At 50.2% G+C, this 21186-nt stretch overlaps 2 protein-coding genes and 1 long non-coding RNA gene across 3 annotated transcripts in view; 1 reads left to right on the top strand and 2 right to left on the bottom strand.

Annotated features, from left to right (window-relative positions):
- Positions 1-8675, bottom strand: part of Btnl2 (butyrophilin like 2) — a 29952-nt gene extending 21277 nt beyond the window's left edge. The window contains exons 1-4 of the mRNA XM_040732525.1: positions 8387-8675; positions 6600-6683; positions 4353-4703; positions 1687-1968 (exon numbers count right to left, since the gene is read on the bottom strand). Of these exons, the coding sequence (XP_040588459.1) occupies positions 1687-1968; positions 4353-4703; positions 6600-6678 (712 nt within the window). The 5' untranslated portion in view covers positions 6679-6683; positions 8387-8675. The remainder of the gene's footprint in view (positions 1-1686; positions 1969-4352; positions 4704-6599; positions 6684-8386) is intronic.
- A 2124-nt stretch (positions 8676-10799) lies between these two features.
- On the bottom strand, positions 10800-14477 carry LOC121134350. The gene is made up of 2 exons (XR_005871441.1): positions 14196-14477; positions 10800-11381 (listed from the first exon to the last, which is right to left on the bottom strand). It is a non-coding gene; the product is annotated as an uncharacterized LOC121134350 (long non-coding RNA).
- A 1635-nt stretch (positions 14478-16112) lies between these two features.
- LOC101828355 (H-2 class II histocompatibility antigen, E-U alpha chain) lies at positions 16113-20976 on the top strand. Its single transcript, XM_005088114.4, has 5 exons — positions 16113-16266; positions 18501-18746; positions 19055-19336; positions 19874-20045; positions 20631-20976. Exons 1-4 carry the CDS (start codon positions 16185-16187, stop codon positions 20032-20034), a joined length of 771 nt encoding a protein of 256 aa, XP_005088171.1. The 5' UTR covers positions 16113-16184; the 3' UTR covers positions 20035-20045; positions 20631-20976.
- The last annotated feature ends 210 nt before the right edge of the window (positions 20977-21186 follow it).

Here is a 21186-nt window from a genome sequence, read left to right as displayed (position 1 = left end):
GATGCTGATTTAGCATTAACATAACATTTACTTTTAACTCTTCAGCTGCTCACATCAACAACATGTCCTGAGTGTTGTGATGAAATATTAATTTAAGGTGTGTTATTTGTTTATACTCTGGAACATTTCTTTAATGATGCAAAGATGTGTTTGGCTAAATAAAATTCACCTGCAGTCAGGACCCTGGATCAGCAACTAGCTGACAGGAAGTTGTGGGGAGGAGCCAGGTGGAGAAGGTTTGTTTGTAAGGAGGGGCAGGAGCAAGCATGCGGACTACTTGGGAGATACAAGGAGGGGCGCTAAGTGAGCTGCTTGCTATTCAGCCTCTCTGGGAAGCAGGATTCTACCTCAGTCTTTGAATCTTAAGTATTTTAGCAGGACAGAGTTTTGTTTTTGTGGGTTTGTGTGTGTGTGTGTGTGTGTGTGTGTGTGTGTTGTTTTTTTGAGACAGGGTTTCTCTGTATTGTTTTGGAGCCTGTCCTGGAACTCGCTCTGTAGACCAGGTGCTGGGATTAAAGGTGTGTGCCACTAATACCCAGCCGTGTGTCACTAATGCCCTGCTGGGACAGAGATTTAAATAGGTTTCCTTGGAGCTTTGAAAGAGTTGGTGCCTGAGGGAATAGGATTCCCTCAGGCTTCAGCTCTTGCAGCCTAGCCGCTGCTGGTGGCCATGGAGCTGCAGTTGCTGAATAGGAGAGCGCTCAAAAGGACGAAACAAAGAAAAAACAACAGAGTACCCTAAAAGTATCAGTTCAATTTAAGGCATTTAGAGACAATACTTGTCACATAATAGCAATGTCTATCTGGGCATGTCCTTAAAGCCTATTGTAACATAGTAACAGCCGGTAAGAAGCTCAGCCAAGAGGATTGTTGTGGGTTTGAGGCCATCCTAGAGTACAGACTGTTACTCTGTCTTAAAAGCAAAACAAAGGCCTAGTTCAAATAGAAAAGAGACAGATGACAGACAGATAGATGCTAGATATGTAGAAAGATAGGTGATTGATAGATAATATATTATAGATAGATGACAGGTCAATGATAGATTAATAGATGATGGTGATATATATGCGATAGCTAGTTGGCGGATTAGAAATATGAATGATAGGTAATAAATGGTAGATATATGATTGATAGATTAGATAGGTAGGTGATATATGATACTAGATGGTAAATAGATCTTTATCATTGAGCATGAGGATTTTTCTGGGCTCCCCAAATCATTCAGTGCGTCTCTCCATCTCTGCTCTAACTTCTGACAATGTAGGAAACACACCTCATAACTACCGTATTGTGTATTTTTATTGTTGTTTCTGTTAGTATTTATTGACAAGATTACAATTAAGAAGCTGTTAAGAGAGCCATCCCATTCTGACCGAGCATGTGATTGGTTCCTGGAAGTAACTGGCACAGCACAGGAAAATGTTTCAGTTGGTGGAATATTTTTATTATATTTCCAATGTATTGGACATCTGTCAGGGAAAACCAACACTGGAGTCAAACTTAGAACTTGAAGATTACTGAAATATTATGAACTGCCATCTAATCAAAATGCACCGTATGCTTTTCTCATAGAAATGTTTGTGAATTTTAACATATCATTTAAATATGATTAAAGAAAACACGGGTTACTGCTGAGCACCCCCCACCCCACCCCACCCTTCACGGTGCCAGAGGCAGAGCACTGACCTGGCAGGGCAATGGTGGCCTCCTTGGCCTCTTTGAGGCCGCGGTTGTAGATGGAGCAGGAAATGGTCTCTGAAGTGTCGTTCCTGACCACTAGTGTGTCCTCCACATAGAACAGCCCGTCTTCACCCAGCACGTGATTCTCAGAGAAGCTCGACAACTTTTCTCCCCAGCTGCCCTCCCAGAAGACCTCAGGCTCAGGGAACCAGCCCTGGGAGGTGCACACCAGCTGGACCTCTCCTTCTCCAGGTCCCTCCACGTGGATGTTTGGGGAAGATCCTAGGGCTGGAGAGAGAGAGAGAAAGAGAGGGGGGAGAGAGACAGAGAGAGAGAGAGAGAGAGAGAGAGAGAGACAGAGACAGAGACAGAGAGACAGAGAGACAGACAGAGAGAGAGACAGAGAGGAAGAGAGGGAGACAGAGAGAGAGAGGGAGGGAGAGAGAGAGAGAGGGAGAGAGGGAGACAGAGAGAGAGGGAGGGAGGGAGAGAGAGAGAGAGAGAGAGAGAGAGAGAGAGAGAGAGAGAGAGAGAGAGAGAGAGAGCGCACATCCTTGAAGTCCAGAGTCCACACAGTTCCAGAGGGAACCAAGACCCCAAGTCCCTCTCTGGGAGGAGGTGGGAGGGAGCTCAGGGCCCAGAAGCGTGTTACCATGGTTTCTGCTCACTCAACTGAGTTCTGGTTTTCCATTTGTTCCCCAGTTTGTGTCTTTAAACTTTAGCATCTGACCATACTTTTCTTCAGATTCGGATGGTGAAAGGGGAGAGGAGGGAGACGTGACAGAATTTGTTTCTTGTCTCTGGCCCTGCATAGATGTGGTGTTGATTTACTCACGATAGCTCTCTGCCCCCAGATTTCCTTTTCCCATTCTCAGTGTTCTCTGTACTTGGTGCCGGTCTGCCATTTTTTTTAATGATATCGGGACTCTAAATTAGATATTTATTATTAAACTCGGACATCATGGTCATGAGCTATTTTCATTTCTTCTGTGGGCAGTTGCAATTTTGGCACTCAGTAAATGCATGGGAAATGACTGTACCTTAACGTTTTTTTTCTCAATGGAGAAGTCTAACTCATTTGTATAAATCATAAAGTGCCTTCTTTAATATCACAACCAGTTACTGGCTGAGAGAATACATGGATAAGCCTCTCACTTGCGCCCAGAGGAAACACCTGGCTTAATTCTCAAAGTCCCTGAGTGTACATGAATCAGTGTCCAGGTCGGCTTGCATCTCAGAGATACTCGGATTCTCATGTCCACTTTGAATCAATAGAACATAGTGATGGGAACAATTACAGCCATGAGTGTCAAGAAAAAAAAAAGTTTAGTGTGGGAGTTTCTCAGAACAAACAAACCAAAAACTAAAAGCAAAACGGATGTGTAGCCACACTGTCCCACTTCTGGGAAAACACCCAAGGGAATTTAAACCCATTTCATTCACTTTAGCACCCGTCTCAAAGCCCAAGTTGTAAAAGCAACCTAGACATCCACCCACAAATGCGTGGATAAAGAAAACGGGATATGAGTGCACGATGGTATTTTGTTAAATCATATTTTATGTGTGTGGGTGTTGTCTGCATGTGCATCTGGGCACCACGCGTGTGCCTGGTGCCTGTGGAGGCCAGAGAAGGCATTGGATGTCCTGGAACTGGAGTTAAAGGAGGTTGTAGTTGCTGTGTGGGTGCAGGAATCGAATCTGGGTCCTCTGGGAGAGCGACAAACACTCCTACCTGCCGAACCACTGCTCCAGCTCCCACAATGCAGTTTGTTCTCAGGAAAAAAAAAAAGGATTAAATCAAGGCATTCACGGGGAGTGCATGAAATTGGAGACCACCATATTAAGCAGAAGGAGGTTATGGGGTGGGGGAGGGAGACAGGAGCAGGCAATGGGTAAATATGGTCCAAGTCCATGATAAACTTGAATGAAACTGTCCTGAGACACATCATTTTGCACAAGGAATGCGTGCTAATGGATATTTTAAAGGTGGCAAAGAAAGAGCTGCATTGGCCAGAGGGGTCATTGTCTGCTTCCCCTGGTAAAGCAACGGGGTTTGCCTGACTTCCCCTTCAGCATGTGGTGCGGTTATGACAGCTTGCACAAGACCGGGTAAGCTCAAACCAGACAAAGCCCCAGTGTAGATGGGGAGATGAGCCAGAATCTTACCACTACTTAGACACTATTGGAGACTGACAGCCGCTGGGAGAAGGGTCAGCTTTCCTTAAGGGGTGCAGCTCCTGTAGGCTGACCAAGCCGGCCACACACCCAAGACAGCCCAGACTGTACTGGATGAGGGGAGGCAGAGGAGACACAGATGAGCTGGTAGGGAAGGGGGTAGAATCTAGGAGGAGTCAGGGAGGGGGAGAATATCATCAGAGTACACTGTATGAAGCTCTCAGATGCAGAAGAGGAAGATGGCTCAGTGGTTAAGGCACTGGCTGCTCTTCTGGAGGACTTGGGGTTTGATTCCCAGCACCCACATATGGCGGCTCACAACCACCTGCAACTCCAGTTTCAGGGGATCTGACCCTCTTCTGGCTTCCCATGGTCACTGAGCACACACACAGGTCGCACAGACGCACAAGGGTAAAGCGCCCACACACAAAACATAGAACAGATCATTCTTCTGGACGCCCCTGTTCTGGCCCTGGATCCCCTGTGCAGATACTCACCTGTCACTTGGAGCCGCACACTCGCCTCCCTCCAGTAGTCCCCCTCCTGGAATCGGCACCAGTATTGCCCGTCATCGCCTGGCTGGATCTGGCGGATCTTCAGAGCCACACTTCCCTCATCAGCAGCGCTGTCCTCCGTCTGCTCCACCCGGCCTCTGTACCCCTCCGCCTGTAGCCCTGCAACCTCGGCTCCTTCCCGGTGCACAAGCACAGGCGAGTCCGGGTCGGAGCGGTACCACCTCACCTCCATGTGCGCTGCTGCCCTCTGGGGGAGGAGCCGGCATGTGAGCAGGGCATCTTCCCCGACTTTGGCCAGGATAGGAAGGGCAGGACCGACGACCCTGAAGTCATCTAGAGAGCAGTGGAGAGGGAAACAGCTAAAGGACGGGATGCTCGCTTTGAGCAGCCGAGAGGCTGGAATTTTGGTGCCAGGAGGCAGGAGGGGTTTCCCGCCGATGCTTCAGAGAACCCGAGCATGGAAATCTGCACATTTTCTGGTTAAAAAAAAAATAAACTACGTATCCTAAAATTTAAAAGTTGGAGCATGAATGTGTCACCAGCCTAGCGATTGGAAGGCAATTCCATGGTTAAGGAACCTTTGAGATCTGGGATTTCTTTTTTAAGTATTTTATTTTTAATTATGCAGCTCTGTGTGGGTACACACATGTGTGTGCAGACCGGATGAGAGTGTGAGATCCCTAGGAGCTGGGGTTACAGGTGGCTGTGAGCCATCTGTCGTAGGTCCTAGGGACTGGACTCGGGCTTCTGGAGGGGCATTCAGCTTTCTCAACAACTGAGCCGCCTCTCCTGCCCTGAGATTTGCACTCTTAAACCACGAAACTTTAAGGCACTAACAGTGACAACACCATGGGGCTTCATCCCCTAATAAATTAATATGTGAGTTGGTGTTTCCACGGTGAACTTCATCTTGATTCTATAGCCATTTTGAGTTTGGGTAAATCAACCATGCCATTAGGTCCTGCAGTCCTCCAGGGTTGCCCATTCCAGGGTGGGACCTGACTTGGTTTTATTTCTTTCCATCTGGAGAAGGCAAAAGTCCTGTAAGCAGCCAATATGGGTTTCACAGAGAGTGAGAGGCACGGCTTGCCTAGAAAGTTTGAGTCTTCCGGTCAAATTTTAAGTCAGCTACCTTGATATCTAAAAATGTTTGATAATTCTGTGTGTTGCTGTCTTAGGGTTTCTATTGATGCAAAGAAGCACCATGACCAAAGAGAAGTTTGGGGAGGAAAGGGTTTATTTGACTCATACTTCAGCATTGCTCTTCATCATTGAAGGAAGTCGGGACGGGAACCTAAACATGGCGGGAACCTGGAGGCAGGAGCTGATGCAGAGGCCATGGTGGGGAGCTGCTGACTGGCTTGCTCTCCGTGGCTTGCTCAGCCTGCCTTCATGTAGAACCCAGGACTCTCCCCCATTGATCACTAATGGAGAAGCTGCCTTACAGCTGGATCTCATGGAGGTATTTCCTCAGATGAGGCTCCTTCCTCTGATGACTTTGGCTCGTGTCAAGTTGACACACAAAACCAGCCAGTACAGTGGCTGTGCCTAAAAATTTCAAATGTCATTTATACCGTGTTCTTCCTCAGCAGCCCCAGCGGGGTTGTCAGGAGTTCATGAGTTTGAGGCCAGCCTGGGCTATGAGAGACCCTGCCTAGGGAGAGGGAAGGGCTCAGAAGCTTAGCAGGGAAAGACACTTGCAGCCTGAAGAGCCGAGTTCAAGTCCCAGGGTACACTCGGTGAAAGAAGAGAAAGCTTTGGCAAACTGTCTTCTAACGTCTGCACACAAGCCCCAGCCATGCATTTGAGCCCCCTCCCCCATAAATGTAACATTAAAGCTAATAAAAGTAGTCATAAGAATAAATTTATTTCACTCAGATCTAAGATGAAATAAAATAGATACTGCTCAAAAAAAAAAAAAAAGCTCTCCAGAACTTAAACGGAGATCTTGTGTCACCCGCCACTGGGATTTATTTACATGTGACATCTTACCCACAGTGTTAAGAGCACGGCATGAAAACTGCGCATGCCCAGATACCTAGTGAAGCGCGCGCTTTCCCGGTGACTTTCATGGCCGCCTAAAGTTGTTACTCGCGCCCAAGAGAGCCGGCAGCATTGGAAAGCTCACCGTGAGCCCTGGACCCCCACACCCCGAGTTGCTGCACTGTCTGGTTAGGTTGCCCATCTTAGATCCGCAGGGGGTGCCAGCAAGGGAGGGAAGGACCGTACCTGGGTGCTTCATAGTCAGCAGAATGAAGAGCAAAGAGGCAGCCACGCCAGACAGACTGTACCCTGGACCATTCACCATCCTCCCTGGAGCAAACACGGGAGAAAGTGCAGCTGTGATGCTCCCAGCACGCCCTGCAGTTTCTGTGACATCTGCTGTTTGTTTTTGTCAACCCGACACACGCCAGAGCGGTGGTTCTCAACCTACCGAATGCTGCGGCCCTTTAATACGGTTCCTCATGGGTCACCCCCAAGCATAGAATTGTTTTCTTGTTGCTACTTCATAACTGTAATTTTGGTAGCCATGAATAATAATGTAAATGTCTGTGCTTTCCGATGGTCTTAGGCCACCCCCGTGAAAGGGCTCTATTGACCCTCTAAGGAGTCGCCACCCGCAGGCTGAGAAACGCGGAGCTAGAATAGGGACCCTCAATGGAGGAGCCGCCTCTGTCTCCATCACATTGGCTTGTGGGAAAGTCTGCACCGTTTTGATCCATAAGGAAGCCGGACGTTAGTGGCGCAAGCCTTTAGTCCCAGCACTCGGGAGGCAGAGGCAGGCGGATTTCTGCGAGTTCGAGACCAGCTTGGTCTACAAGAGCGAGTTCTAGGACAGCCTCCAAAAAGCCACAGAGAAACCCTGTCTTGAAAAACAAACAAACAAGCAAGCAAAAAACCCCAAAACAAGCAAGATGATGGATGAGGGTGGATCCAGCCCACTGTGGGCGGTGCCACCCCTGGAAAGGTGGGTCTGCATGATATAAAAAAAAAAAAAAAAAGCAGGCTGAGCAGCCGGGCATTGGTGTCACACACCTTTAATCCCAGCACCCGGGAGGCAGAGGCAGGCGGATCTCTGTGAGTTCGAGAGCCAGCCTGGTCTACAGAGCGAGTTCCAGGACAGCCTCCAAAGCAATATAGAGAAACCCTGTCTCAAAAAACCAAAAAAAAAAAAAAAAAAAAAAAAGCAGGCTGAGCAAGCCATCGAGGGCAAGCCAGTAAGCAGTGCTGCCTCACGGTTCCCGCTTCAGTGCTGGCCACCAGGTTCCTGCTGGAGTCCCTGCCTTGACCTCCCCTCACAGTCAATGGTAAGCTGACAACCCTTTCCTCCCCAGGTTGCTTTTGCCCTTGATGTTTATCATCGCGACAGAGAGCCAGCCAGGGCGGTGTCTGATGGCTGTGCCATCTTAGCAAACAGCCAACACCACATCCACCACCGCCAAACTGTGGTCTGTCTCCGTTCTTTGCAGTTATTGGTCACATCTGACCTCTCCCTACGAGTTACTCCTTAGGCTCCGCTCCTATCGGGTCTCACATAGCCCAAGCTGGCTTCTAACTTGCTGTGTCGCTGCCGAGGGGCCTTGAAACTCCTCCCTCTACCTCTCAAAGTGAGTTTTGAGACTGAAATTCCCCACACCGGGAGGCAAACACTGAAGAGGGTGAGGCAGGAGGATGTCCAGTTTGAGGCCAACCTGAGCGAAAGGAAGTTTTCTGATCAGAATGAATAGAGCCCAGAGCTAAAGAGACAATAGCAATGAAAAGAGAATGATGCAGCCTGTTGGGATGACGCAGCACTTAGAAGGCTGAGGCAGGAGGATTACCATGAGTTGGAAGTCAGCATGATGCGGCTCTCTGAAAAAAATGTGCAGTGGAGATCAACAGGAAGTGAGAGCCTTTGTAACCGGTGCCCACTTCCTGATGGGACGCTGGCTGTGCATAGACCTTACTTCCTCATCTTAGCAGACTTCCCCAGATCCCGTGTCTCTCTTTCTCTAGAGACTCTCCAAACCACTCACCTGTCTCTCCTCTCTCTCCTTTGGGGTGAAATCGAGGCTGTTGAGTTTTACTGTCTCAATCAGGGGTGTGTCCCTCATTCACATAGCGGGCTTCTAAAGACCGGTGAGCCCAGGACACACTGGCTGGAGAGGCGACTGTGGAGGCATCTCTGGGTGAAAGATGATTTGAATGCTGTCAACCTGAAGGCAGAGCCAAGTCCCCAAGGTTCACTCTAAAAGGAGACTCCAGCCGGGACAGCACACCCACCACCGGCCATTGCAATACTCTCAAAAGTGAAACTCGGAGGGAGTATGGACTTTGACTGGACCCTGCTCTGGTTTTGATAGACTCCTAGGCACAGATATAACACTGGCATTTACCTTGTCAGAACCCGAGTGCTCAGGCTGTACCCTGCTCCACACCCTGTCCAGAAGGCGGTCTGGTAGCACCCCACATCATGGCTACCAATGTCCTGCCCGCCAGCTTGCTAAATATCTACCATTCCCCACATGGGGCCAAGCTCCCTTCAGAACACAGAGCCTTTGGTCTTGCAGGGTTGGGAACATGACTGTCTATCTTAGCCCTACTGAGGAAAAATAAGGCAGGAACGTTCCTTCCCTGAGGTCAGAGCATCAGGCCAAGGTACCCTGAGTGGCACTTGGTGATTTTATCTTTTTTTAAAATCGATTTTGCTGGAAAACAAAAGGTTTAGCCAAGAAATTTGATAAGGTTTCTGACACAGTGGGTGTGGGTACAATGGAGGGCGTTGGGCACCCTGGCGTGTGCTCCTCTTCCCACAGCCCTTCCTTGGGGTTCCCCAGAATTCTTCTAGGCCAGTGAGGGGTCTCTAGAGTGTGGCAGGGCAGTGCTTATCCCCCTTGGGAGAATTCTCTTCACTGTAGCAGTGTAGAAGCGGAAGCATACAAAGCACCATGGTTGGGGTCCAGCTGCCTGCTTTGATTCCCTCTCTCAGGATGCTCGGCCAATCCTGCACACAGTTGCTGGTCTTGATGTACAGATAGTGGGGTCTAGATGAGGCCCTGCAGTGCAGCATGGGAGGTTCTCAAAAGGGAGGGGTGAAGGGGAAGGACACAAGGGCCCTTTCTCCCTCAGAATGAAAGGGTTGTGCCCTGTGTGTAATCATTAGTTTTGTTGTGCGTGTGCTCTTTTTTGATACAGGGATTTTCTGTGTAGTCTTGGATGTCCTGGAACTCTGTAGACCAGGCTGGCCTCAAACTCACAGAGATCTGCCTGTATCTGCCTCCTGCGTGCTGGGGTTACAGGTGTGCACCACCGCTGCCTGACTTTGTAATGGTTAGTTTTAAATGCCAGCTTGACCCAACTAAAGATTGCATAGATTGGTCTGTGAGGGAAAGTCTTAGTCGAGTCAGGAGAAGCAGGAAGACTCAGTCCTGAATGTAGGAGGCACCATTTCATGGACTGGGTCCTTAGCTGGGTAAGAGTGAAGAGGCAAGACTAGCTGAGCAGGCATTTACACGATCAGAGCGTCCATGACATCACAGGATCAGAGCATCCATGATATCACAGGATCAGAGCGTCCGTGACATCACAGGATCAGAGCAGCTGTGACATCACAGGAGCAGAGCGTCCATGATATCACAGGATCAGAGCATCTGTGACATCACAGGAGCAGAGCAGCTGTGACATCACAGGATCAGAGCGTCCGTGACATCACAGGAGCAGAGCAGCTGTGACATCACAGGAGCAGAGCATCCATGATATCACAGGATCAGAGCAGCCATGACATCACAGGAGCAGAGCATCCGTGACATCACAGGATCAGAGCGTCCGTGACATCACAGGAGCAGAGCATCCGTGACATCACAGGAGCAGAGCGTCCGTGACATCACAGGAGCAGAGCATCCGTGACATCACAGGATCAGAGCAGCCGTGACATCACAGGAGCAGAGCATCCGTGACATCACAGGAGCAGAGCAGCCATGACATCACACGATCAGAGCATCCGTGACATCACAGGATCAGAGCAGCTGTGACATCACAGGATCAGAGCATCCGTGACATCACAGGAGCAGAGCAGCCGTGACATCACAGGAATTTGTAGTCAATCTGGCTTTCTTAGGAAAGCCTTTCAGCAGAGATTTGCCCCCTTGAAGTCCCATAGAACTTAAAGAGAGCTAAAAAACTAAAGAAAGCAAGGATTGGGGGCGGGGCAAGAGCAAGGGAAGGAAAGGGAGGGAGGGAGGGAGGGAGGGAGGGAGGGAGGGAGGGAGGGAGGGAGAGAAGATAGGAGAGGCAGAGGCAGGGAGGTCAGTGGTAAATGACACTCCAGACATTTACGTTTCGGAGTGGGCAGTTCTTAGGTCTGGCATCCGTCTGTCTGCTACAGAGCTCTTTGTACTGTTGGGGTCATCACGGTCCGAAAAAGTTCTGACAAACCAGTTCCTCTGAATGTTTAATCTTTCACTTAAATTTTTAATTTACTCCAAGTCGACCCTATAAGATTTTACAAGTGTGAAATTATTGCTTTCTACTCTCCAATCATTGTTTTCTGAAAATGATAAAATCGATTTTGCTGCAGATAACAAACCAGGTGCCTCCGGGGGAACTGGAAGGACCACGCATGCGTGTGCCCCAATCCTCCAAACTCCCCAGGACCACAAAGAACCCCAGTCCAGACCAACGCTGAATTCCAGGTCCCAGAACTGTGAACATGCCCGCCCACTTGTCACTTTGACTCACACCCGCCCTGTGAGCGTGTGAGCCCCCAGAAGCTCCGAGCTCTTCACTCGCCCGGGTCAGGGTCAGTAATTTATCCTCTTGGGTACACAACTCCCCTCACCGACCCTGGAAGGTCAGTTGGAGCTTCAGGTTGGAATATTCTCTAACGGGGGTCAGCAGGCCCCTTCTCTCAAAGCCGGCTCGCGGCTGCCCTGTCCGGAGACGATGCTCCCTCCGAGGAACAAACCGGAGAAGTAGGGCCTTCAACACTTCAGACTCTCAGGCTCAAGTCACACTGGGAATAAGAGGAGCACCCTAGTTGAGAAAAAAAACTAGAAGTGAAGCTTACTGGATACCAGCCCCCCAGCATTTGCACCCCTGAAGCCCACCCCATTCTTCTTGGGTCCCTCCCCTTGGTTGCTGTCTTGGTCCATCTGGACTCAGGCATGGCTCCATCTCTGTGAATTGCACCCAATGAGGACAGTTCCGTGTGTTACCAGCAGGTGGCGGATTTGTCCAAGACAAACGCTTTTCAAGGTGCCGTGCCCCAAAGCCTCACAAATAGTAACTTTGAAACCATCATTGTATCAAATTGTGGGGTTTTGTTTTGTTTTGTTTTGTTTTGTTTCATAGGCCTCAATTCAGGGCCTGGGTGTTGGGGCAGGGGTAAAAATAATGAGACTCTGTTACCTACTATGTCAAGTCTGCTAAGGACCCCAGGGCAATTCCAGGACCAAAGCTTTGTTGGGGAGTAGGGAAGATGGAGCGATGGAGGGAGGCTGCTTCCTCAGCTTCAAAGCCGCTGCCATGTTTCCTTGCCTGGCACTCTTTTTTTTTTTTTTTTTTTTTTGGTTTTACGAGACAGGGTTTCTCTGTATTGTTTTGGAGGCTGTCAGTCCAGCCCGGCCTCGAACTCACAGAGATCCGCCTGCCTCTGCCTCCCGAGTGCTGGGATTAAAGGCGTGTGCCACCACCGCCCGGCGTGCCCGACACTCTTAAAAGGCACCTCGAAAACGATCAGTTCTTCTCAGAGCCAGCTGAAATTCTGAGAGTAGATAGCTCAGGCTTGATTGCTGTGACAGTTCAAAGGCTTTGGAGGAGTCAAGAGCATCGCCAGAGAGACCATGGTACTTGCTTAGGCTGGAAGACTGGGGGGTGGGTCCCTCATAGTTCACTCTGGGCTGTAGGGGAAGGAGGCTGAAGTATTAGGGACACTGAGTTTTCAGTACTAGGGTAAAAGGTTACTTGTAAATACATAGAAAACTTGGTAGATAACGAGGAGGAGCATTACATCTCCAGAGGCTATAGCCCCTTATTTAATTCATATCACTGGAATTCCTAACAGTTGGCAGCTGTTTAGTTTCATGAACCCGTGTGGATTTAACGCACTGCATCTGGGTCTAATTTCATTCTAACTAGGAAAGCCCGTGGCTTCTCCTAAGCTAGGTAACAAAAGAGGACCCTAAGAGAGACATACATGGATGGATCCCCCTGGGAAGGGGAAATAGATCTCCTGAGTAAACTGGGAGTGTGGGGGGGGGGTAGAAGGGGAGGGGGATGGAGAGAAGGGGAGTGGGGAGGAGGAGAACATGAGGGAATGGACAGTTGGGGGGAAGGACAGAGAGGGAGAGCAAGGAAAGAAATATCTTGATAGAGGGAGCCATTGTGGGGTCATTGAGAGTGGAGAGGGTGCCTAACCTGGCCTTCCTCTGTAATCTGATTGATTACCTTATTGTCTTCCTAGAACCTTCATCCAGTAACTGATGGAAGCAGATACAGAGATCCACAGCTAAGCACTGGGCTGAGCTCCGGGAGTCCGGTCGAAAAGAGGGAGGAGGGATAATATGAGCAAAGGGGTCAAGACCATGATGGTGAAACCCACAGAAACAGCTGACCTGAGCAAGTGGGGGCTCATTGACTCCGTGCTGACATCTGGGGAACCTGCACAGGATCAACCTAGGCCCCTGAATTCCGGTGACCGTTGTGTGGCTTGGCAGTTTGTGGAGCCACTGGCAGTGGGACCAGGATTTATCCCTAGGGTATGAGCTCATTCCCATCAGGAGGGATACCTTGCTCAGCCTAGATGCAGGGGGGAGGGCCTTGACAGACTTTGCTGACTCCCCATGGGAGGGAGGCCTCACCTTCTCTGAGGAGCAGATGGGGGGTGGAGGTGGGGAGAGCAGGAGGAGGAGAGGGGGAGCTGGGGTTGGTATGTAAAATAAAAAAGATTGTTTTAAAAAATGAAAATTAAAAAAAAAAGGGAGAGAAAAAAAAACAACCCAAAAGCTTTTCCTGCACACCAGCAGCAGGCTTTTCTAAGGAAGAAATTGTGAAAGGAACTCAACCCTTAACAGTCACAATTCGCTGCAAACTAAAAAAAAATGACTGATGAAAAAAGTTGAAGAAGCCAGGCTTGCCAGGGTCCTGTAACCGTGCCTCAGCGTGATAAAACCAGACTATACTACAGTTTTTATGCTGGGTTATAGTTTGGCAGAGGGGAGCAACATTCCTGGCATGCGATGAGGCCCCTGACGTAATTAAAAGAAAAATAAATTAAGTGAGCAGAAAAAGAAACTGAAGAAGATGCAGAAACGAAAAAAACGCTTCCTATGTTTGTTGTTTAGAAGAATTAACATCGTCAAAATCGCTATTCTGCTAAAGGCATTTTAACGATTCAATGCCATCTCTGTCAACATAACAATGGCGTTGTTCACGGAGCTATAAAAAAAAAAAGTCAGTCCTAAAGCAAAAAGAGCAGACCAGGATGTGACGCTGAGCAGCTCAGGGTACAGAGGCTGACGGGGAAGGGGAGCCAAAGCAGAAGCTGGGGGTCAGCAGATCTCAGGCCACACAAACCTAGACTGCACCGGAGCCCCAGAACTGGCCTGGGCCCAGCGTGGAAGCGCTCACTCTTATGCTGGGGAGGAGTCAGAGTGGGAGAGTGAGGACAGACCACAGGCAGGTCTGCAGTGGATGCATTTGTATTCACATACATCCAGTAACCTTTATTCCATTCCCCTTTGCCTCCCGGAGGCCCTGTTTGGCTCTCGGGGAACATGTGCCAACCCCAGTTCTCCCGCGCCCCCCCCCCGTTTTCTGAACACACATTTTTGAGCGTGGGGTCCAAACCTTGTGGTCTGGGTGGTGGCGAGCACGACGGAGCCGTGCCATGCAGTGGGCCAGCCATCGCGGGCTCGGACACGGGCAGCAGACACAGGTGACGCCCTCGGCAGTTCTGTGTCCCGTGGGCTCTGCTGGGAATGACGTCAGCGGGACTTCCCAGAGGCCTCTGACCACTTGAGGGTAAAAGGTCCCCCCCTGACCAATGCTCTCCCAGCCTTAGGATATATATATATTTCTTGTGATAGGTTACATTCTGTTTCCTGAAGGAACTATGTCTAGAGGCTCATCACGGTCGATTGTCACCCAGTAAATGTCATTCAGGTGGCATCAGAAATCCCCTCACACACGAGACGCTAGAGTTTGGGGGAGCAGGAAACCACAAATGGTGTTCAGATAGAAACTTCCTCCTGTCACAGGGAAAGGGGAACTGAAAGTCTTTTTCTGAAGTCTAGCCTAATAATCTCCCGAGCAGAACCAATCAGCACAGGGGAACTGGGCAGCGTCATCAGTTGCCGAGCAGCACTGTGTATCTGGAAGGACTTTAAACTCACTTGCCAAGAACACAGCATTACAGAAGCTTGCAAAAGAGAGATGCAAAAATCGTGTTTGGATCTGGCTCTGAAACAGGTGGTCAGACCACATCATAAAATTCTGACATCAGCCTCTGGGCCTGGAATGATCCCATGGGACGTTCCTGACTCTGGGAAATGGGTACCTAACGCACTGCTGGTCTCCTCTTAGTGACCTGGGGGTTGATGCCAGATGTCTAAAGCCCCTGTGTGATGACACCATGAGGGATGGCTGCCCTCCTGGTCTGTGGGGTTCTTTGCTCGGCTAGATAGGACCTCACACAGCAGTGTGGACGATCCGTCCTGAGCAGTCTCCATCCAACTGACATTCAACAACTACTTCAGCACGCCCGAGGGCTCTTCACTGGGTTCCAGTCCTTTCTGTGTGCAGATAAATTTTTTTGTGTGTGTTACTGGATGTACAAGAGATGTAAAGTCTCCTGGCCTGCAGGGGCCCCTCTGGAGGATCTCAGAGCACACTCTTGTCTCAGAACTTCAGTCCTTATAAGACAGGAGAACCTCCACAGCCCGCTGGTGCAGGCTGCAGGGTGGTAAGTCCTCCTGTGGGCACCACCTTACTGTTCCTGGTGGGATAAGCTGTGCCCAAGCCATCCTTTAATTGTGACCTGAACACCCAGAGGAGGCTTCACCCTCAGGTGGCATTCTGTCTCAAGATCCAGGCCATGACAGAAACTGGAGAAGGCACCCCACACAGCCCCTGGCTTCTAGTGATATAGAGTGTTCTACCTCTCTCTAGTCTTTGGAGACTTGGGGCTCAGTTTACTTTCTGATGTTCTCAGAATACAGCGGATGCCAATGGTCCTGGACTCTCGGGCTGAGCTGACCATGTTGGGGACCAGCACCCCGGGAATGGAGATGTAGCCAGCAATGAGGGGGGGTGGTCCTTGAGTGACATTCTGTTACCAGAATCCAGGCATTCTCCATGGCCCAGTTGTGCAGTTTCCCCTTAGATGATCCAGTGTCCGTTAAAACCAGTCTTCCAAGCTGCGGTACCCAGAGATACAATCTACATTTTCATGCTAGTGAATTTTAGATTTATTGTATCCTCACTAATGTGTTTCAGACAGAACTTGAAGTGGGATAGAAGAGTACGTGTTTTACATTCCCAAACGCTTGAAATTTTTTTTGTTTAGCCTGTCTAAAGACTCTGTTTTTTGAATAAATGTAAAAGCTTCTTCTTGAAGAGAATCCTTTCTTGAAAGGGTGAGTAGAGAATAGGATATTAAATAGTGAGTAGCCTAGGACCTAGACGCTCAAGTCCTCTCCCTAGCAACAGATGTGTCAGCCTGAAAGATTTTTTCTGATTGGCTAAAAGGGAAGCGGTTGCATTTTAATCCCCTTTCCTTCTCATTATTTCTGCCTCAGTCTGTGATCTCTTCTGACCCCACCGAACACCAAGAAGAAAATGGCCATGACTGGAGCCCTGGTGCTGAGACTCTTCTTCATGGCTGTCCTGATGGGCCCCCAAAAGTCATGGGCTATCAAAGGTAAGTGCCAGGAAAAGCAGAACCAGGGGCAGTGGCTTTGGAGACAGGCACACCGGGCACTTGGGAGACAGCCTTGGGGCTGACAGGTAAGAAGAGAGCGCGCAGCAGGTCTGAATCTGAAGACCGTAGTGCAGTTACACTTTGGGGGAAATTTTTCCTTCCTGCAATGAAGTAGGGCAGGACAGGTTCGTTGAGCAAGACAGGTTAGGGCGCGCGTTGCTAGGACCACCATCTCACCAGAGGCCAGACTTGGAGGGCTACGTGGAAGCAGTTCTTAAAAGGCGCCAATGAGTCATACATCTGGGCTTTAATTTTTTAAAGAAAGTTACTAATTGGAAGCCCCATGCCATGTTGTGAAGATCCAGTGGGGGAAAATAATATTTGAGAAGCCCTTAGTGCTGTTCTCGGGTGAACACACCTGGCAGTTTCAATTTTGCCGTTGTGGACCCCATCGCATTTCAGGCACAGGCACTGTATTTAAGGCCACTGGAAAGAAAGGTCACCAACCACCAGCCCCCCATCCCCACCCCCAAATCTACCCAAGAGGATGGAGTGGGGGGGAGGCAGGCACACTGATGGGAAGTGCGTTTAGTTTACTGGCTCTTGGGGCAGTGGTAGCCACGCCCACCCCTTTACATTACAAGGTAAGCGGTCACCACTACTGAGTTCTGAGTAGAAACATGAGTAAGTGGAGACTGCCTACTGGACCCCGTCATCATCTCCAAGGCAAATGTTTTGTGCCACCTCCTGCTGTGAGAAGGGACCCCGCATCCAGAGGGACCCTGTCAACAGCTACAGGCAGAGAGGAAAGCCCTAAAGTGGAGACTCAGCTCCAAGCACGAAAGCAGCAAGTTTGGGCTTCTATTGCCCAAGGACTTAGAAAGGCAGATGCTCTCCCTGTGGCGGTGTGGCTGGAGGGGAGGGGCATCCAGAATACGTGTTTGTGCATAGAGGCAACTATAAATAAATCCCTCAGTCAAACATTGGAATCCGTCACCATAGTCTCAAAGGCAACAGGGACGCAATGGTCTCCTTATCTCCCTCACCGCTGGTGTTCTCCTTGCCAATCCCAAAAGACCATGTCCCACAAAAGCTTAGTCATGATCTAAGTAGTGTGTAGCAAAGTTTCAAGGTCAACCCAGGTGTGCCCCTTCTCCCAGAGGAAGCCTTGGAGCGAATGTAAGTGGTTCGAAATGTTGCAAGGTCTCCGTCCCAACCTCCTGGGCACCTCAGGCTCCGCTGATGTCTCTAAGGGGTCTGGTCCTTGGTGCTTAAAGCAGTTTCTGCCCACAGAACATCAGCCGTGTTTGTTAGAGGCCCCCGGTGGGGTGTTAGGAAAGCTCTTGCCTCAAGCCTATCCTGGCAGAATGGATCTCACTGGAGAGCTGTGATCAGAAGCTCACTATGAAGTAGATAGTGATCTGCTCCCATCACAGGTGTGTGTGTGTGTGTGTGTGTGTAATGGGATCAGGTGCCACAACTGTATTTGATTCCAGAGCTCCTAATCCTGCTGGTGTGCTGACCTAAGTGATTTACACCCTCACCACAGGGAGTGAGGGACCCTTCTTTCCCATGCAACACCGCCACCACCGCCACTAGATTCCTAAAGCCATGAAGTCACCAAACACCCACTCAAAACCCTGTTTTCTGAGTCAACCTGCCTCTCCCTCAGGGCTCAGGGGACAATGCAGGAGAGGGGGGCGGAAAGAGCCTAAGAGCCAGAGGATGGAGAGGGCTGCTGTGAGACCCTGTCTTTCAGACATGCCATGACTGCTGCTCACATGAGTGAACGTGTGGTTCCCAGCACTCTAGCACTGATGGGGGAAGGGTCTCTGCAGGCCCCGCCCCTATCTGAGGGGCTGCTGTTTGCTGCTGAGCGAGAGTTAGCTCTCTTTTGGTGCCTGTGTTAGGGGGTGGCCACTGGTAGGTGGCTCAGGCTTCAGTGGGTGACCTCATCCGCGTGCATGCAAGGACAACACTAATTCGACTTGCTGGGCTAACAAGGAAGGCTACGTCGTCGTCGAAGGCTGTGCCATGCATCCATCCCGAGCACAGCCACCTTCTCTCCCACCACCCAGACCCTGTCTCTTAACCCCCAGCCTATCCTCTGCTGTCCTGCTTGTGCCAGTCCCTGTCCGTCCATCCGTCCGTCCGTCCGTCCATCCATCCATCACACCCACCACCACCCCCCTCTCCCATCTCCCTCCCTAAACTCCCCTTCCCTTCCTTTTCAGAGGAACACACCATCATCCAGGCGGAGTTCTTCCTTTCCCCAGATGAAAAAGGGGAGTATATGTTTGATTTCGATGGCGACGAGATTTTCCACGTGGACATCGCAAAGTCGGAGACCATCTGGAGACTTGCAGAATTTGGAAAGTTTGCCAGCTTTGAAGCTCAGGGTGCCTTGGCCAACATAGCTGTCGACAAAGCTAACCTGGACATCATGATAAAGCGCTCCAACCACACCCCAGATGCCAACGGTGCTCACCCCTCCTCTGTGTCACTTCCCTCCCAGACGTGGGGGACTCGTGGGGCCGCAGGCTCAGGGATTTTAGAAACCTAGGCTTTCATCATTGCCCGAGTCTACACAGGGGGAGTAAGGGTTGGGGTGGATGTGGGTGGGTTGGCGGGTGGGTGTGGTGCACCTGGATGCTGACTCCGGATGTCGTTGGGTGGCGTGACTCCTCACGGCACAGCTTGTAGAGTCCTGGGGTAGAACTGTACCATGTGCCAGCACGGGGAGGGAGAGGGAGGGAATGAAGGCTGATTCACGTCGTGTCCTCCACAGTATCCCCGGAGGTGACTGTGCTCCCCAACAGTCCAGTGAGCCTGGGGGAGCCCAACATCCTCATCTGCTTCGTCGACAAGTTCTCCCCACCGGTGGTCAATGTCACCTGGCTTCGGAATGGACAGCCTGTCACCACGGGCGTGTCAGAAACAGTCTTTCTCCCCAGGGAGGACCACCTCTTCCGCAAGTTCTACTACCTGACCTTCCTGCCGACCACCGAAGACGTCTATGACTGTGTGGTGGATCACTGGGGATTGGATGAGCCTCTGCTCAAGCACTGGGGTAAGGGGCATCTGCCAGTTCTCTTTAAGGCACCCTGCTGTGATGTTGGATTCAGAGCCCTTAATGGTTCACAGTATAGGGATGGGAACACAGCTCAGTGATAGGGCATTTGCCTGGGGAGGGGGGGGCTCAGGTTCAATTCCCAGCACCATAAACTAAGAGTTCACAGTGTTTCATAATGTCGGTTGCAATTTGCACATCTTTCTTCTCTCATTAAGCAGGCTCCTCCACTTAAAAAAAAAAACGTTACGTGCGTGGGCGTTTTGCCTATGTGTCTGTACACCGTGTAAGTGTCCGGTGCCCACGCAGGTCAGAGAAGGGTGTCGGACCCTCTGCGAGAGGAGCTATGAACAGTTTTGAGCTGCAATATGGAAGCTGGGCATTGAACCCAGGTCCTCCGCAGGGGCAGCCAGTGCTCTTAAACGCGGAGCCACCCTCTCCGGCCCCAGAACTCACTTCTTTATTACATGGGTCACCAGTGCTACCCCCGCACCGCAGCAATTGACAGCTACTCTGCTTTATTTTTTCCCCCTCCAGAGTTTGAAGAGCACACCCCCCTCCCAGAAACTAAAGAGAACGTGGTGTGTGCTCTCGGGCTGTTTGTGGGTGTAGTGGGTATCATCGTTGGGGTTGTCTTCATCATCAAGGGTATGAAAAAACGCAATGCTGCAGAACGCCGCCGCCAAGGAGCCCTTTGAGATGCCTGGAGGTGAGTTAGCTGTGGTAACACGTGTGAGGGTATCTGAGGGAGGAAAGCAGGGGTGGGGGGAGTGGGCGTGGCGCCTTTAAGAGAAGGGCCAGGGAAAGCGGTGCCTCTTTATTCCTTTTATTGGAATGGATCAAGCCTTACCATTGGCTGGACCTTCAGGATCCGCGACCCCTTCCTTGGGTGTTCCTGGGCCCCATCTTGAGTCTTAGAAAATTTCTTTAGCTCATAAAACCTTTGACTCACATGAGAACGCTGCATCCTGGTGACTTGGGGAGGCTAGTTTCCGGGGCTCAGGCACTGACGAGCTCTCGCGTCCCGAGGCAGCAGCAGCCGCGGCTCCAGAGTCCGAAGCCTTTTGGAGTTAGGCTCTTGGATCCGTGGCAGGAACTGGAAATCTCTTGAGCCAACGACTGGTGTTGATCGTTTAGTCTGAAAGATGCCTCTAAGGGATCTAGGAAGGGGCGAGGCATGTTGACCTTTGTGCAAAATAGGGTTTGCAGTGATCAAGAGGGACACCAAAGGAAGCTGAGAGACTCTTGGTAACAATCTTGAACTCGCTGGTAACCATGTGTGTCCCCACCACAGGCGATGCCTTCAGTAGAAGCTGAATGAGGAAACTTGCTGTGACAACGGACCCTTTTCTCCGTTCTTCACCTCAGCGGAGACCGGTGTGTTCTGCAGTTTCAGCCTTAAGCCTCAGCAATGGCGACGGGCGCGACCGTCTGGCTGGGATTCTCTGTCTCCTTCCTGCATTTATTTTCTATTTCCCACCATTTATAGCCACCACCTAATTCCTGTGACAAATATTTCAGAGTTCTTCCTGTGCTGTGGAACGTTCTGAGCACACGGCTGTTTCTCCAAACTGTGTGTGCATGTTTTTTTTTGTTTTGTTTTGTTTTGTTTTTACAAATAATAAATATCTTGGATGGGTTGTGAAGTGTTTATGTGTGTGTGTGTGAGAGAGAGAGAGAGACAGAGAAAGAGAGCAAGTTCTTGGTGGAGAGGAGGGGTCCTGAGGAATATGTGTGTTCCCCCCAAGTCTGAATGTTGAGTACCTTTTACAAGCTCTGGGATTAATCAGAAATCCCAGGTTCACGAGGGCTTCAAGCATCTGAAGGTGCTATGCCGTGAAGCTGTGTCC

This window comes from Mesocricetus auratus, unplaced genomic scaffold, assembly GCF_017639785.1.
Source record: "Mesocricetus auratus isolate SY011 unplaced genomic scaffold, BCM_Maur_2.0 Super-Scaffold_100027, whole genome shotgun sequence".
NCBI classification, from domain to species: domain Eukaryota; kingdom Metazoa; phylum Chordata; class Mammalia; order Rodentia; family Cricetidae; genus Mesocricetus; species Mesocricetus auratus.
This window is presented reverse-complemented; position numbering and strand designations above follow the sequence as displayed.